The 16,714-nt window shown below is 41.6% G+C and overlaps 1 protein-coding gene across 7 annotated transcripts in view; it reads left to right on the top strand.

The window, feature by feature from the left end:
* Window positions 1–16,714, top strand: part of wdpcp (WD repeat containing planar cell polarity effector) — a 173,408-nt gene that overhangs the window by 66,823 nt on the left and 89,871 nt on the right. For all 7 annotated transcript variants that reach the window (XM_068044232.1, XM_068044233.1, XM_068044230.1 and 4 more), the window contains 3 exons: window positions 2,512–2,645; window positions 10,803–10,994; window positions 14,541–15,150. In XM_068044232.1, the coding sequence (XP_067900333.1) occupies window positions 2,512–2,645; window positions 10,803–10,994; window positions 14,541–15,150 (936 nt within the window). The remainder of the gene's footprint in view (window positions 1–2,511; window positions 2,646–10,802; window positions 10,995–14,540; window positions 15,151–16,714) is intronic.

Genomic DNA, 16,714 nt, shown 5'->3' with positions numbered 1-16,714 from the left:
GTGAGGCAGAAACTGGGCATGTGGGAGAACACAAGAAATAGGAGCAGGATTAGACCATATGGCCCATCAAGCCTTCTCTGCCATTCAGTATCATCATAGCTGATCTTGGGCTTCAATTCCACTTTCTCACCTGCTTGCCATATCCCTTGATTCCCTGAGACCCTCTGGGGTAGAGAATTCCAAAGAATGTAGTAATTTCTCCTCATCTCAGTCCTAAATGATGGGCCCTTGTCCTGAGACTGTGTCCCCGTGTTCTAGATTCCTCAACCAGTGGAAATAATGTCTGTGTCTATCCAGTCAAGCCCGTTTAGAACCTTATATGTTTCAATGAGATCGCCTTTCATTCTTCTAAACTCCAGAGAATATAGGCTCAATTTACTCAGCCTCTCATCATAGGACAACCCCACCCCCACCCCACCCATCCCAGGGACCAATTTAGTGAACTTCACTGTACCGCAAGTATATCCTTTCTTAAATATCGAGACCAAAATCGCACACAGCAAAGCTGTTACCTCTCCATTGTGGGTAGGAACCTGGTCATGAGGTGCTCTCCGTGTCGCTGTACATGGCACAGGCCTGGCCCATACCCCACTCTGCGACAGTCACCCAAGCCATCTTCCACTTCACCTGGAGATCAAAGATGGACTGTGTCCACAGGGACATCATGTACGTCTGCAGATAGAGGGCAGAAAAACGTACCCAATGTCACCCTCATCCTGATGGCCACCTTTGTATGTGGCTGCATCAGGTTGTGTGTAGACCCTCAGTATGCAAACACCAAGTGTCATTGCATGCTGAGTTTCTATCTGTCCCCCGTGTTGCAGAGGATGTGTCCCACCTTGTGGTGGAACGCTCCACTCAATTGGACCATGCTGTACCACTTGTCCCTTGTGGGAAAGTTTGTGCACAAAAACCCCTTTGACCACAAGTCCATCAGGCAGTGGTCTGCACGTAATGTCCTTGAGGCCCTGCAAGAAAAGGAGATGGTAGATCCAGTCATAGGAACATAGGAGCAGGAGTAGGCCATTCAGGCCATAGAACCTTCTCCGCCATTCAGTACGATCATGGCTGATCATCCACTTCAATGCCTTTTTCCCACGCTATCCCCATATCCCTTTATGTCATTGGTATTTAGAAATATGTCAATCTCTGCTTTAAACATACTCAATGACTGAGCTTCCACAGTCCTCTAGGCTAGATTCACAACCATCTGAGTAAAGAAATTTGTCCTCATCTCAGTCCTAAGTGGCTTCCCGTTTATTTTGAAATTGTGTCCACTGGTTCTGGTGGATCCCTGAGCAGACTGTCAGTCATTTGGCAGCACTTTCAAACAAGCACCAAGATGTAGCTGCTTGGCTGGTGGTGAGCAAGGGCCCTTCCAGCCAGATCCTTCACGCATGCCTGGAGTCTCACCTCCTCCGCGCATTAACCTCGAGGCGGCTGCAGTGGGAAAGAGACAGTCACCCATCTGCTTCTGGAATGTGCCTTTGCAAAGAAGATCTGGAAAGAGATGTAGTTGTTTTTGTCGAGACTCATCTGAGCAGCTCCGTGACGCAGGACTCGGTGCTCTATGGGCTGTTCCCAGAGACGCACACAGAGACAAACAACTTGGTGAAAGACGCTCTTTTGTCTGCCGAAAACCTGTTGGTCTTCCAGTGCAAAGAATTGTCCACGACCGAGTGTTGCAGACTGGCACATTCCAAGATCCAGAATTACGTGCTGAGGAGCACACTAAAGCTTGGGACAGCTGTTGCAAAGACTCAATGGGGAAAGGCCACAGTCTAAGGCCTGCTTGCCGTAGTAAACGGAGGGGCTGGAAACTATGTAAACACCTCGCGCTGTATGTTTCATATGAAATGTATGTGGTAAATATCATGTGTAATTGCAGTTGTATTGTGGCACTTCAGAGTGCCACATGCTGTGTAGAAAGAGCATGAACCGTATTACACTTTCTGTTCTAGCCAGTTTGAAATGTTATGGAATGAATTTTCACCAATTTTATGAATAAAGTATATTTTTGGGAAAAAATTATCACCAGTGGCACTAAAACAAATTGTGGGTTGGTAATATCATCAATGTTCACCCTTGCTGACCAGCTTAACCCCTTCCTATAAGCTCCTTGTTGCTGTTGCTCATGAACAAGAAAGCAATGGGGGTGAAATTGGTCTTCACTGGTTTTTCATCACGTTCAATTTTCTTTTCCATTGAGTTGAAAAGGAACTCGGGTGGGGTGTGAAATGAGCTGCCAAATTCACTATTCCCAATTTTTCAGTACCAACAAAGTCCAATTTTGCCCCCCAGTATTTTTTTTTTTACTACTACCCAGAAGAATAAACTGCAGCAAGAACGTATTTGTGGACTGGCAATGTCTACCATTGCCAGAAAAATGTTTCTAAGGTTGATAAAGTTATTAACAAATTTTGGAAACCAGATTTTATATGAGTCAGACTGCAAGAACAAGATTATGGAAAAGAATGAATCTCCTGGTTTTAATCTTTTGGCTTTGTTTAGCTGTTCTTGCAGACAATTTTATGATCATAACTTTTCTGGAGACCAGCAAACTTTGCTTTATCCAATTTACAAAGAAACAAGGTTCCCCAGATGTCGAAAAAAGAATTGAAAAACTTTCCTCTTCTGATCTTAAGGTATGTGCAACTCTTCTGGAGAATTTTATCTGTATTGACTTCATTCATTTATCCTCCATGTACCATCAGATAGAGTGGCCACTGGAGAGAATCACTGAGACAGCATCCTGCCAGAAGTATTATACTCTTTTTAAAGTAATGTAAGAATTGTGTGCTCTTTCCCTAATTGAACCTAAATTAACCACATTGCGTAAGCAGAGACAGTCTGCAATATAGGTTTCATAATGCCCTGTTTCAAATCAGTCAAGGTCTTCCCCCCCACGCCCCCCCCCCCCCCCCCAGTACAAATGGGAATGGCAGACAATAACCAATGTGCCCTGTCACTACTGGCTCTGTGGCCACGGCAACGTTGTCCCATAGGTACCCCCAAGCAACAGGAACTGTCCCGAGTCAGGTGGTACTCCCATCTTAAATACTAATTTGGGTGTTATACATAGCACCTGACTTGCATTCTTGCAGTCCAGGTGCTGGACGTGTGAGCGATCCAATATCACCGTGTGCTGGGTGAGTGGGGTGCCTCCGGGTACCCAATCTCCGGATGCAGTCCCCTGACCTGATGCTAATAAACCTCACACCAGGATATTCTGCCACAAGCCGCCCAAAGTCAGCCTGGAGATAATGTTCATCCCAACTTGTTTCATCAAATATTCTCACTGCAGTTCAAATTAAAAATACTACAAAAAATGCCCATTCAACATTTTAATTTTTGTGTGTCCTGTCATGGGACTTTTCCTTTGAAGACTGGATAACTTTACTCTATGTATTTTCAAGAAAATTGGCCTTCAGAATTGAACTGTGATTCATACCTAAAAAGCAGAGACACTTCTGTTCATATGCCTTACATAGGAAGACATGGGACTAACCAGTTAAAGAACACACTTAGGATAGTGTCCATATCTCCTATGACTGGGAGAAAGCACTCTCCTTTTCTGTGACCTGACATTTATGCTTCCAAATCTTGGCATTAGCTCCTCTGCTTGAAAATGCCAGACTGCCTGTCCTAAATTACTCTGAGGCATGCAGGATCTTTGATTTCTTCCAAAGCTTTTCTTTCAGTAAGTACCTTGGTTAGGAGGCTGTGCGTAGATTTCGTTTAGAAAACCCTTGGGTCAGTTTTGCCTAGCTTTAAGCAAAGTAGGTAAATTTAACAATCCCTATGTACTACCAAGGAGACCTTCTTTATTTCCTCAGACATGTATTCCGTCATGTTAAAAGTATTAATGAAATATGGAAATTTCCCTCAATACTTGGGACAGGAACATATAATTCAAGGTACTTCACAAATGAGGATGATTGCATACCATTGCAAAACTGTAAGCTCAGTCTTAATGGCCTTGAATTTATGCTGTGTAATTGTTAGCATGCGTGCTTAATGCATTATTTACAATTCTTTTGTCACCTATTTTAATAGAAATATTAACCCAATTATTTTAAATGGGTGATGTCTCTGTTAAAGTAACAGAAGAATGAATTGTGTATCTCTGAGCAGTAATGAGCAACGTTTACATTAATACTGAGTGATGCCAATGTCTATATCGAATTTCCACAATTAATCGGATCCCACAGTTGAGACTCATCCCCCGAGACAGGCTGTGGTGTAAGTAACTGGGGAGGCACAGCAGCAGGAGGCAGCATTGGTTCCAGGCTCCAATAATGTTCCTTCGGCCTCTATTACTGTGAGAGCAAGAGGCAACAGTGAGATTATACTAAGTGCGGTGCTTATTCCTTGAATTAATTTATGATCCAGCACCTGTAGTTCCTTTCTGCCTTTTGGAATTTGTCTGTGGGGTATCTTTGCTGAAAATTTACATTTTAGTTGTGCTTAGTTGTATTTTTACACTAATGCCATTTAATGATTAGCGTATTATAGATCTATGCTCTCAAAATTAAATACTATAACGTGTTACAAATGCTCTTCTAATCCCATGGTATAGTTTTATTGTTGCAATTTCTATCAAGACTGCAGTTTATGTATGTATCATATTAAACCTATTCTGATATATTAATAGAATAGTCAGACAGGTTATTCCTGCTGCCTCCCTCCTGCCTTAATTGAACCTCAGGTCAAAAGAATGGTGAATAAACCCCTCGGACTGAATTTTTGGGCCTGCCTGAAGGCAGGTGTGGAGGCAGGGTGGCCATTTTAGGGGAGACGAGTTCAGGGCCTGGGCAGACAATTAAAAGAGCCCAGGTGCTTCTCTGAAGCTAGAAGGCCTTTAATTGGTCCTCTAGCTTCGAGAGCCTCCCCATCATCCATAATTGGACAGGAACCCATCTCCATGCCAGTTACTGGCTCACTCATGTGAAAATCTTAACTTTTATCCGTTTTCCCCTCGAGGCAGGTTTCTGACCAGAAAACAAACCCGGCTCCTGTTTCCCACCTTCATGGCAAAAATTCAGTCCCTGATGAAGGCACTGTTATAAATCGTGAAGGAAAGCTTGCCTGGTTTCATGTTTTAGAAAGTTCCTTTAAAAAGTTCAGCCCTACAAACCAATTCAGGAATATTAAGATTCACCCCTTCTCACCTGGTGTGCTCAGAATGAGTTACAGGCAAATCTGGGTTCTACCCTTGATTGTGCCTTGTCATACTGCAATCACACCATAGTTTCACCTTGCCTTCCTTCGCCAAACCCCTTAAATCATGTTCTGATGAAAGGTCATCAACCTGAAATGTTATCTCTGTTTCTCTCTCCACAGATGGTGCCTGACCTGCTGAGTATTTCCAGCATTTTCTGTTTTTGTCCCGTAAATTATGGAATTGCCAGTCTCTTATTTGGAGTTTATTCTTGTTGTTCATTGTTGTTATTTTGAGTCTCTAACTGGTTAAAAGGAAAATATGATGGATGGAAAAGTGCCAGTATCTTTAGTGATTTGATTAGTTCTGTACCAGCCAATTAACAGCAAGGAATTTGAATGAAAGAAATCTTGCACTGAATTAATCTAGGCTAAGTGTGATGTTTGAAGCTTGTGTAGATGTACAACTTGCAAATTGTAGGTAGATTGATTCATAAAGATAGGTCTTGCAATGTATTGTAAATAGTTATAGCAGCTGCATGTCTTCTATTGAGAAAATACTTATTTGATCTCCTGGGTAAAAAAACCATTTTCCCTTGTGAGATATGCAGTGATTTATTGATGTAATTGGGATATGTGGGGACAGGGTGCAAACTCATTTATTTGCCCACCTGCAACAGATGAGGAAAACACTATGGAGGTAATTTTCACTGTTACATTAATATGGCAGAATAGATTGCTCATCTGTTGTGGAACCCACTGATCCCAATGGGTTGAAAATCGGGCTGGTTCTACAACAGGCAATAGGCTGGCAATCCATCCTGCCAGATTAACACTCAGGCGGTGACAGCGCAAAATACACCCCATTTATTTATGTTCATGGAACCATTATCTCTGAATAGATCTCTTTTAAAAAAAAAAAAATAATTCTTTCCAAATGCTTTGTTGTGGAGATGTGCACCCCTGCTGTGCTCTCACAGTCCCAGTGGAGCATCCACCTTGCAACCACAAAACACTGACTCGCCATGGGACAGCTGCTAGTGTATGTTGAGATATATAATATATTGTTTGTTTTCAATGGCCTAGTTCTTGAGTGATTTCCAGCCCAGGAATACTAAAGAAAGTCACTGTATTCTAAAAGTGTGTACTATATTCCATAATTAGATATACTTGTGCTTTTGTACAAATGAGTTGTAATGTTGTTTAGGGTTAGTTGTCACCAACAACCATTGCAATTAAATTTATATAGAACCTTTAATGTTCCGAGTCACTTCACTGGAGTGTTGTCAAAAATTGACACTGAGCTGCAAGGGGAGATAGTAGAAAAGGTGACCTAAAGCTTGATCAGAGGTTTAGCTTTTCAGGAGCAACTGAACATTTGGAGAGATTCAGAGAGGAAATTTCAGAGCTTAGGACCTAGGCAGCTGAAGGCACAGCCACCAATGGTGGAGCGATGAAAATCGGGGTTGCACAAGAGGCCAGAATTGGAGGAGCACAGAGATCTCGGAGGGTTGTCGGGCTGGAGGAGGTTACAGAGATAGGGAGAGGTGAGACCATGGAGGGATCTGAAAATGTGGATAAGAATTTTAAAATTGAGTTTTGCTGGATCAGGATCCAATGTAGGTCAGCAAGCATAGAGGTGAAGGATGAACAAGATGTGGCGCATGTTAGTATACAGGCAGCAGAGTTTTGGATGAGCTCAAGTTTACAGGTGGCTTAAGATAAGAGACCAGCCAGGAGAGCATTAGAATATTCACGTTTAGAGGTAACAAAGGCAAGAATGAAGGTTTCAGCAGCAGATGAGGTGAGGCATAGGCAGAGTTGGGCAATGCTATGTAGGTGAAAGATGGTGGTCTTGGTGATAGACGGTGCCCAGGGAGAGGGATGGAGTTAATAAAAACAGAAGATGGTCAGGCAGCATCTGTGGAGAGAGAAGCAGAGTTAATCTTTCAGGTCTGTGACCTTTCATTAGAGATGGCAAAGGTTAGAAATGTATTAGGTTTTAAGCAAGTGATGGGGGGAGGTGAGGAAGAGAACAAAAGGGGAAGGTGTGTGATTGGGCAGAGGGCAGGCGAGATGTCATGGGACAAAGGCAAAGGGAGTGTTAATGGTTGTGGTGAAAGAGAAAGCATTAGACCAGAGAGAGTGTTAATGGCAGAATAATGAGCAGCTCTGTTCAAATGCTCAAAATGAAAAACCAAGTTTAAGGCAGGCACATGATAAAAACTAAAATAAAATAGTAAAAAATAATAAACTAAAATTTTAAAAAGGCCAGTCGTACTCTGAAGTTGTTGAACTCAATATTGAGCTCGATTAAGCACTGTACAGCCTTCCGGACTCAACATTAAGTTCAACGATTTCAGAGCATGACTGGCCTTTTTTTTAATTTTATTTTTTTATTATTTTATCACATGCCTGCCTTAAATTTGTTTTTTCATGTGTTTTTGGATAGAGCTGCTCATTATACTGCCATTAACACTCTCTGGACTAATGCTTTGGCTTAATTTTACTAGCCCACTGGTGTTGGGGATCGTGGCAGGGGGGCCCAGAAAATTCTTCCAGGAGAGGCCCACCATGACCCCCTCGATACCAAAGAAGGCCCCGCCAGATTTTACTGGCGGCGGCGAGGCCTTGGTACGGCCCACCCACCACTTGGCAGCGGAACCTTCATTTTAATAAAATTAAGTTAAAATCATTCAAATTAACCTACCTTGTCCCAGCAGCCGTCCCACACCGATATTCCAGCCACCGCCTGGAACTCCCGTGCTTTCGGAAATCCACGTCATGACACTGGTGGGAAGGGGGCAGGAGAGAAATCTTCAGGTCAGGAGGGTTGTGGGTGTGGGGAAAACTGCTCCAGTTGGTTCTGGGGATGGTGGGAAGCGTTTGACGGTCAAATGGTCTGAAGGTGGGGAGGGCGGGGGGGCTGTGAAAGTTCGGCATATTCAAAAGTGTTTTTTTGGAGGGATATGTCAATTTATTAAATGAGACCTTAGTGGGGGGGAAGAGGGGAATCGAAGATAAATTATAATTTTTCTGCAGTTTGTATGAAAACGGCACCTTTAAAAATGTAAATGAACGTGAAGGGCCTGAAGCCCTTTTAAAATGGCGCCAGCGCCTGTGCGGTGGTGCTGGACGCCATTGCCTGGGATGGAGCGACTGTCTCCTCTACGTCATCGGGGGCGGCCATTCTGGCTGCTTCATTTAAATGAGCCCCCATGCAAAATATCGCCGTGGTTCATAGACAGCCGCTCCTCGTGGGTGGACTGCCGAGATCAGAGCGCACCGCCGTGATTTGCAGCATGCCAGTAAAATTCACGCCAAAGCATTAGTCCAGAGAGAGTGTTAATGGCAGTATAATGAGCAGCTCTGTCCAAAAGCACAACTTGAAAAACCAAGTTTAAGGCAGGCACATGGTAAAAAAAAAAATTAAATTAAATTTTTTTTTAAATGCCTGTCATGCTTTGAAATTGTTGAACTCTGTGTTTTGTCTGGAAGGCTGTCGAGTGCTTAATCGAACTCAACATTGAGTTCAACAACTTCAGAGCATGACTGGCCTTTTTTCACTTTTATTTTTTTTAATTTTATTTTTTTACCATGCCTGCCTTAAAGTTGGTTTATCATGTTAAACTTTTGAACAGAGCTGCTCATTATTCTGCTGTTAACACTCGCTCTGGTCTAATGCTTTGTCTTTCACCACAACCATTAGCACTCTCTTTGCCTTTGTCCCATGACATTTCTCCTGCCCTCTGCCCTCTCATGCACCATCTCTTTTGTTCTCTTCCCCACCTCCCCCTCCCCTTCACTTGCTTACAACCTAATACATTTCTAACCTTTGCCTGTTCTGATGAAAGGTCATCAAATTGAAACGTTAACTCTGCTTCTCTCTCCATAGATGCTGCCTGACCTGCTGAGTATTTCCAGCATCTTCTGTTTTTATATCAGATTTCCAGCATCTGCAGTATTTAGCTTTTATTTTAGAGGGATGGAGTTGACGAGGGAACGGGGTATGTGGCAGGGACTGAAGACAGTGGCTTCGGCCTTCCCAGTATATAGTTGGAGAAAATTCCTGTTCATCCAATGCTTGATGTTGGACAAGCAGCATAACAAATGGGAGGCAATCCAAATATCAAGAGTTTAAAAAAAAAAATTGTTCTTGGGATGTGAGCATTGCTGTCAAGGCCTGCATTTAATGCCCATCCCTACTTGCCCTTGAGCAGATGGTGGTGAGCTGCAGTAATTCAAGAAGGCAGCTCACTACTACCTTCTCAAGGGCAATTAGGGATTGGCAATGAATGCTGGCCTAGCCAGCAATGCGCAAATCCCACAAATGAATAATAAAATGATAAAGAAATTACTCATATTTGTTCATATTGTGTATTTAAAATCCTGTTTTAATACTCTAGCTCTTTAGGAATTTGAATAAAAATTAAAACTGTGTATAGTATTTTAGTAAACTGGTTAAAAGTTTTGCAAGACTGCGCTGTCAAAGTTCTCTTGTAATTTTTTTTACACTTTTAATAATTAAATCTGTATATTTTTTTCAACTGGAGAACACAAATGTATTATTGGACTTGACTAATTGGTTGTGTGTGGAGATGCAATCGTGCTAATCCTTCCTCTGTCTGATAGGTAGAAAGCTTATTGAACATTTATTGTATTGGGAAAATTCAAGCAATTGGGGTAAAATCTGTGTAAGAATAGAACAGTGAAATGGTTTAGATAACTAACGCAGTATGATGAGTTAAAAGCGTTGAAAATTCTGGGTAGGTGGACAGCATCAAAAGTTTTTCTACAATTTGTAGCACCTTTTTGATCATTCAAGGCTTCTGAGAGCAATAATATTATGACTGCAAATAGAGAAGACCTCTGTTTGACTGCATAAATGCAGCAAAGGATTTTCAGCATTAACCCTGTTATAATGGCCTGAGACAAGTGGTGAGATCACAATTTGGATGAGCGTGATTATTTGCTAACTACAATACATAAATGGAACGGGTTCTTAACACCGTGTGCACTCTGGCATTATCGCATTACTGGGATCCTTTGTTGCTTCCCAGACAGGAATATAAAAGCAATCTATCCCATAGTGAAACTGGCTCCAGAAGCATTTCCCTGATAAGGGGAACCCCTGCCCTTCATGAGTGCCTGGTCCGGTGGGCTTAGCTGTATGGCTAATCCTCAGAAAATGGTTTGATTATTGCTGACCAGAAATAGCAAAATGGTATTTTTTCTTGCTATCAAACTCTATTAATTCCTTAGGTAGGTTACAGCACAATTTTTTATGTGACATGTAGATGATACACTGTTTGTATTTTAATAATATTGTGCTGGCAGCCCTTTTTTATAGGGGGACAGGAGAGAAACTGAAAATTATAATTTTAAATTTACTACTAGTTCTATCACTATATTGTAACGCCAGAACATTTGCCAACTCCATAAAGCTACTAAATACTTCCCTAACACTGCTGATTTCAGGTTAGTTTTATACATTAAAAGTCACTTTTTTTCTGGGTTAGAAAACTTCAGTAAAATAAGATTGTTTCAATTTGATCAAAGTGAAAACAGAAACCATTTTATTATGCAGGGTGTTTCAGTACAAATCCAGGCAATTTTAACATTTTAGTTTTGTTTCTTTGTAGATTTCTTACATTGATTTACCGGGACCTACAGGACGGAGGGTAGAACGACATTTGGCCATTAACTGTATGCAGAATATGGTGATTTGCTGGTGGAAAACAGCTAATGGAGCTGCCTGGCCTTGGTCTCCAATATCCAATGAAAGTGATCGAGCTAATGTGGTGTTGTTAAGCTGCACAAATGGCAGACTTGAGGTAGAATATTTCATAAACTGCAGTTGCAGTGAAGTGAACAAATTTAGATTGCACAATGTAGGTTTTCCTTTTTATCCCAGGTCAATAGTGCTATTTTTTCTAGCTTTTTTTAGGGTGGGTATTTTGGGAAAGTTTCCCAAGTTTTTCTTTATTTTATACCCTACTTTGGCTGCCTGACGGAAGCCCCTGTAACTGGGGTTCAGGTGCATGTTCTGTTTCCAGGTTGCTGCCAATGTCCCATATGGCCAGCCGTATGGGGTCCCTGGGGATAACCAGGTGTGATCTACCCCCGATGGGGTCCCTGAGGATAACCAGGTGTGATCTACCCCAGTGATGTGGATATCATTTGGAATGGAACCAGGCAGATTCAAATCTGCTTCCATTCTCAACTCGTGCTTTACAATTTTTTTTATGTTGTTTGATATTATACTTGGAACCAATTTTGTTCATAACCCAGATATTATGTGGAATATTATTACGATTTTTTTTTTTACTGTGTGAAAAGGTTTTTCTGTTCATGTCTAATTAAAGTGATGTTTGTGATGTGTGCCACAGTGTGAAATCACGCTAGCTATTTTGACTAACACACCCTGACATAAATCAATTCTCGATTTTTCTTTCGAGCACCAAAGACTTCAATCATAGCAAGCTGACTTATATGTTTCCTTTGTTGAATTTTCAATCTGCAAGTTAAGCCAATTTTCTACTCAGAATGTACCATTTGAACCTATTATTTAGTCTGGTATGTGGTTTTCATGGACCTTCTTGCAGTGGCCGTGCAAAAGATGTGTAAAATTGAAACACATAAACTGTTTCATAAACATTGCACTTGGAGATGCTTTGCTTGATTGTAAGTTTATTTTTAAAAAGCATTATTGGGATTGTTCCATTGCAGGAATATAATCAATCACATTGTGCTTTCTTTGAACAAATGTAATTCAGAAGTTGTGATAACCATTGTTCTACCCCTAATGTAGATATGTTTTAAATGGTTTTGTTGTGGTTTATTGAGGGTGTACACTTTCATCATGCCTTCAACTAGCACTTGCTTTCTATATACATTTTCTTTTACCCCAGTTATTTTCACTCTTATCTGCTCAAAATAGGCCTTTGATTCCTTTCCATTACCTCTTTTTTTAAACAGTAAGAGGGATGAAATGTTAATTATAGGCAAATTGGAGGTCCAGGCTTACAGGTAGATGGATTAATCAATAACTGTTTTCACAGGGCTTTTATATAATTTTTAAATTTTAAGTCATTCCTTAATAAACAGTTCCATGACAAAAATTGGTTTTAAAAAACATAAGTTACAGTGGCTGTATAGTCTTTTCAGATTCTGCTGTTTTTTGAACTGCGGAAGATTAAGTCCTGCTTAAGGATTGTTAATAGCTAATGTTTTTTGTGGAACGTTAATTAGTAAAAAGGTCAAAGGATCTAAGAGGGTCGATATCTGTATTTAATAACCGTGTAGATTTTCAGGGTTATATCTGAACACAGCAGGATCTGGTACTGCCTGATTTGGAAAAGGGGTTGTCCCCACAGGAACCTCTTGGGTTAGCCAAGTTTTAATACTTGCAATAAGATTTTGACTTTAAAGGGCTGCTGACAGAGGGGATGCATGCAAGTAATGGTACTTGGCTGCATGGGGCAAATATTGGGCTGGATTATATGATGGCGAGCTCAAGAAATGGCCACCGCTATCTTAAGCACTGTCGTCATTTTTAAAAGGCAGTCAGCCCTGCCGGGGTATTTAAATATTTAAAGAGATATATTCCCCCCAGAATTTCATAAATAAAGTTCCAACGCTCCTTTCCCAATAACAATTACATTAACTATTTGCCCTTTTCCCCCCAAACCACTTACCTTTAACATCTGACCTCCTCCCTCCCGCCCTCCCAACCGCAAACTAAAGGCCAGCTCGGGTCTGCAAATGACACCTGACCCGAGCCCGACAGAACCACATCCGACCCGAGCCCGACCCGGCCCGAGTCCTTTCATTTTGTCCCGTGCCCGACCCGACCATCAGTTAACCTAGCTTCTGTTTTTCACTTTGTTGCTTATCTGCACAAGCTTAAAATAACTGTGTAACTAAACAACCTTTCAAGTCCAAAACGTACATGGACCTTGGAGCCACTTACCAGAGGTGTTGATCGTGTGTCCGACCCGAGTCCGAATGCTGGACCCGGAAGTGTTGTGCCTTGTTTCCCCGGCCAGGGATGTGAAGGTGTGGGAGTGCCGGCCCACCACGCCAAAAATCGTGGCGGGCCCTCAAGATTGTGGGTGATTATATTTAAATTAATTAATTTTATTTTTAAATATTCAAATTGTGGTCCTATCACCCACTGGCTGGGTGGGGGAGGAGCCTCCATGGAGTCTCGCTGCTGCCGGGAGGATCGGGCCGGGCCCCGCCAGCGTCGAGGTCCATGGCGGGCCTCATTGGGAGCCATCTTCAGGACCCCCAATGGATCATGACATAGAGGGCTGCTTAAAATCCAGCCCATTGTGTTAGCCTTCAAAAAGGCTATGCATAATTTCAAAGCAGATTTGAGTCTGATTGAAGACCTTTTTTATAAAGTAACCAGCACAATAAATGTAACATAAATCAGAATCTTGGGCTAGTGATAAAGTGGCACAGAACTCCAAACTCATTATTTTTTTACGTTGCTCTCCCCCTGCCCCATCCTCTTCCTTCTCTTCCGTCCCCTATCCATCTATCCATCAGAGAGATTCTGTGTGGGGGGTGGTGGTGGAGGGGGCGGTGGTGGAATCTCTTGTGCCTACTGAGAGTGTCATTCGTTTTTTCTTTTACACTGGTCCTGGATGATGCAGCAGTGAGTTGGGCTTCCAGCAGCATTCAGTACTTCTGGCACGAATAGCTCTTTGTCGGATTGTAGAAATAGTTCTAACCATTAGTGCCCTTCAGAATGCTTGGCAAATGACTCCCAGGCTGTCAGAACCATTTTCTTCTTGCCTTTATCTCCACTAGCATTATCTCCATCACAGCTTCTGGAAATCTTTCGGCCTTGGTAGTTGCAGACCCCACCTCACCCACCCCATCCCAACCCTGGTCCCTCCATTGATGCTCCTTTTTATTATTGCTTTTCAATTTTCAAGTGCAGCTCCAGTGCATGTACACCTCTGGATATGCAGCTGTTGCAGTCTTTTAACTGCTGCTGCAAACCCCAATTTCTTTCCCTCCTAGCAGTGGAGACCCAGTCAGGAGCAGGATTCTTGCTGAAAACCCATCTTGTATATTATATAAGACCCTTCTTGAGGAAAGTGCAGTTGGGTGTCGGCAGGATCAGCTGGCCAATTGGAAGTCCTGCCCCACCCTTTTTCTGACTATATCAAGAAAATCCAGCCATTGGTATCTGAACTTTTTAAAATATTATGCATTACTTTACAAACACAAGTACTGTACAGTATTTTTCCATGAGCTGTCATTTGATTTCTGAAAGTAAAAGCAAGAACAATATAGCAATTGTTCACATGTTATATTAACTATTCACTTTACTTAATTTGTGTTCTGTTTCTCCGTCTTTTCAGATTTTAAGCTTCACGCGCACAGAAGGTGATCCACTTGATACTGGTTTCAGTATTAATCAACCCTATCAGGTCCATACAGTAGAATGCTTCATCGGCCCAGACAAAGAGCCAATGGCAGACAGCTGCATCTATGAGTGTACTCGGAATAAATTAAAACTTGTGGCAGTCATTAGCATCCCATTGAGGTCCAAAGCCACTTGCTGCAGCAGAAATATTATAGAAGATAAGCTTGCAATAGGTTGTGAGGATTCTTCACTGATTTTATACGATGCTCATCGCAGGGTGACTTTACTAGCTCAAGCTGATCTGGTGCCTTCTTTGATGGAATGGCATCCTGATGGTGCAATAATTATAGTGGGCAGCTCTCAAGGTGAAGTTCAGTGTTACGACATGGCATTGTCACCAGTGAAGATGCAGTTGTTAGCAGAGGACATAAAACCTACAAGCAAAGTTCAGCTCAACCAACACTTTGCTGTAACAAGTAGATTGGCCCAAATTCAGTGGACAGCTCCTCGGGTCATTCCTCCAAGCAGCGACAGCCTCTATGTGCATGATCTCATGTTTCTGAGATTTGATAAAGGGCCTGTTGGAGTACTTTGCTTGAAACTAGGTAAGCTCTCTGCCACTCATCAGTGCATTTGTTCTATCCTTTGTATTCTTTTCTAAAAAAAAATGTGTAAATTGCTTATTTTCTTCAGTTTATTAATTAATTTGATTAAAAGTCATAGCTGTGATTCATAGCATATCCTCTAACTTACTGGTATCTCCAACTTTACATTGTGGAATATACTTGTGCACAATGGGATGGATTTCACAGTCAGTGGTGAAGCTTGTTACTGACCTCGAAGAAATATGTCCACAAAGATCTAGCAATCTGTGTGCCGTGGATTTCCTCTTTCCTGATGTCAGTTGGCACCAAGTCAAGGAGATCTCCAGGCATCATCAGGAGTGATGCCAGATGTGCAGGGTAAATAACCTATCAAATGGAAGTATTTTCACGGACAGCAAGCAAGAAAATTGAAATCACTGAATCCCTTCACTTTGAATTTACACTTTCAGAGAGTGAAATAAATGATTATGATTGGATTAAGATAGAAACTAAAATATATTATAAACAAACTTTTAAGAAGATATTACTTTCAAAGTGTGGAATTGTTTTTATCTTAATGGAGAGATTTGACATTCCACAAACATAAAATTAGCTTTTCAGGGCTAGTGAGAGTGTTTAGCAGCAATTATGAAGTTAGTACGCCAATAAAATCCTATTTACCACTCATTCTAAAAGTTGAAACATTTTTCAAAGGTTTTTATAGTCAGACTAACAGCGTAAGAGTAGAAGTTCTTGTCAGTTCAATGATTGCTTACTCTGGAGGACTTCAGCTGTGCATCCTCTGGAGAAGCGTCGAATCATGGACAGCAACTTCTGGTTTTTTGTGTTGTTCTGCAAGTTTCGAAGAATGATAGGTGATCTAATTGAAACTTACAACATTTTTACAGGGGTGGATATAGATAGGATGTTTTCCCTGGGTGATGAGTCTAGAACCAGGGACATAGTCTCAGAATACGGGGTAGGCCATTTAAGACTGAGATGAGGAGGGATTTCTTCACTCAGAGGGCGGTGGATCTGTGGAGTTCTCTGCCCCAGAGGGCTGTGGAAGCTCAAACATTGAGCATGTTCAAGACAGAAATCGATAGATATCTGGATACTAACGACATCAAGGGATATGGGCATAGCACAGGAATGTGGCATTGAGGTAGATGATCAGCCATGATCCAATTGAATGGCAGAGCAGGCTTGATGGGCTGAATGGCCTACTCCTGCTCCTATGTTCCTGTGTCAGTTTTAGTGGAGTATTAATGGTGAGCACTGATGGTTTCGTCATCATTATCATTGCAGAATTCGCATAATTGTAAAATATATTTGGAATAACCTGCAAAAAGAATGCAATATTCATTTGAGCCAGTCATAATAAGATATGTATAGAAAAAACCTGAAGTAGTCTCGAGAGAGTGAGTGTAAAATATCCAATTCATAATGTCATGATTAGGAATTTGATTGTCAACCATTCAATACGCCAGTCAAATTTACCATTAATTTTCCTGCCATGTGAAAACTCTGTGCTTTGGAAATAGTTATGTGCTATGTGTCTTAAAGCTGGAGAATAATCTGGTGA

The sequence above is a fragment of the Heterodontus francisci genome, chromosome 13 (assembly GCF_036365525.1).
Source record: "Heterodontus francisci isolate sHetFra1 chromosome 13, sHetFra1.hap1, whole genome shotgun sequence".
NCBI classification, from domain to species: domain Eukaryota; kingdom Metazoa; phylum Chordata; class Chondrichthyes; order Heterodontiformes; family Heterodontidae; genus Heterodontus; species Heterodontus francisci.
Note: the sequence above shows the minus strand (reverse complement) of the source record. Positions and strands in the feature narration are given on the sequence as shown.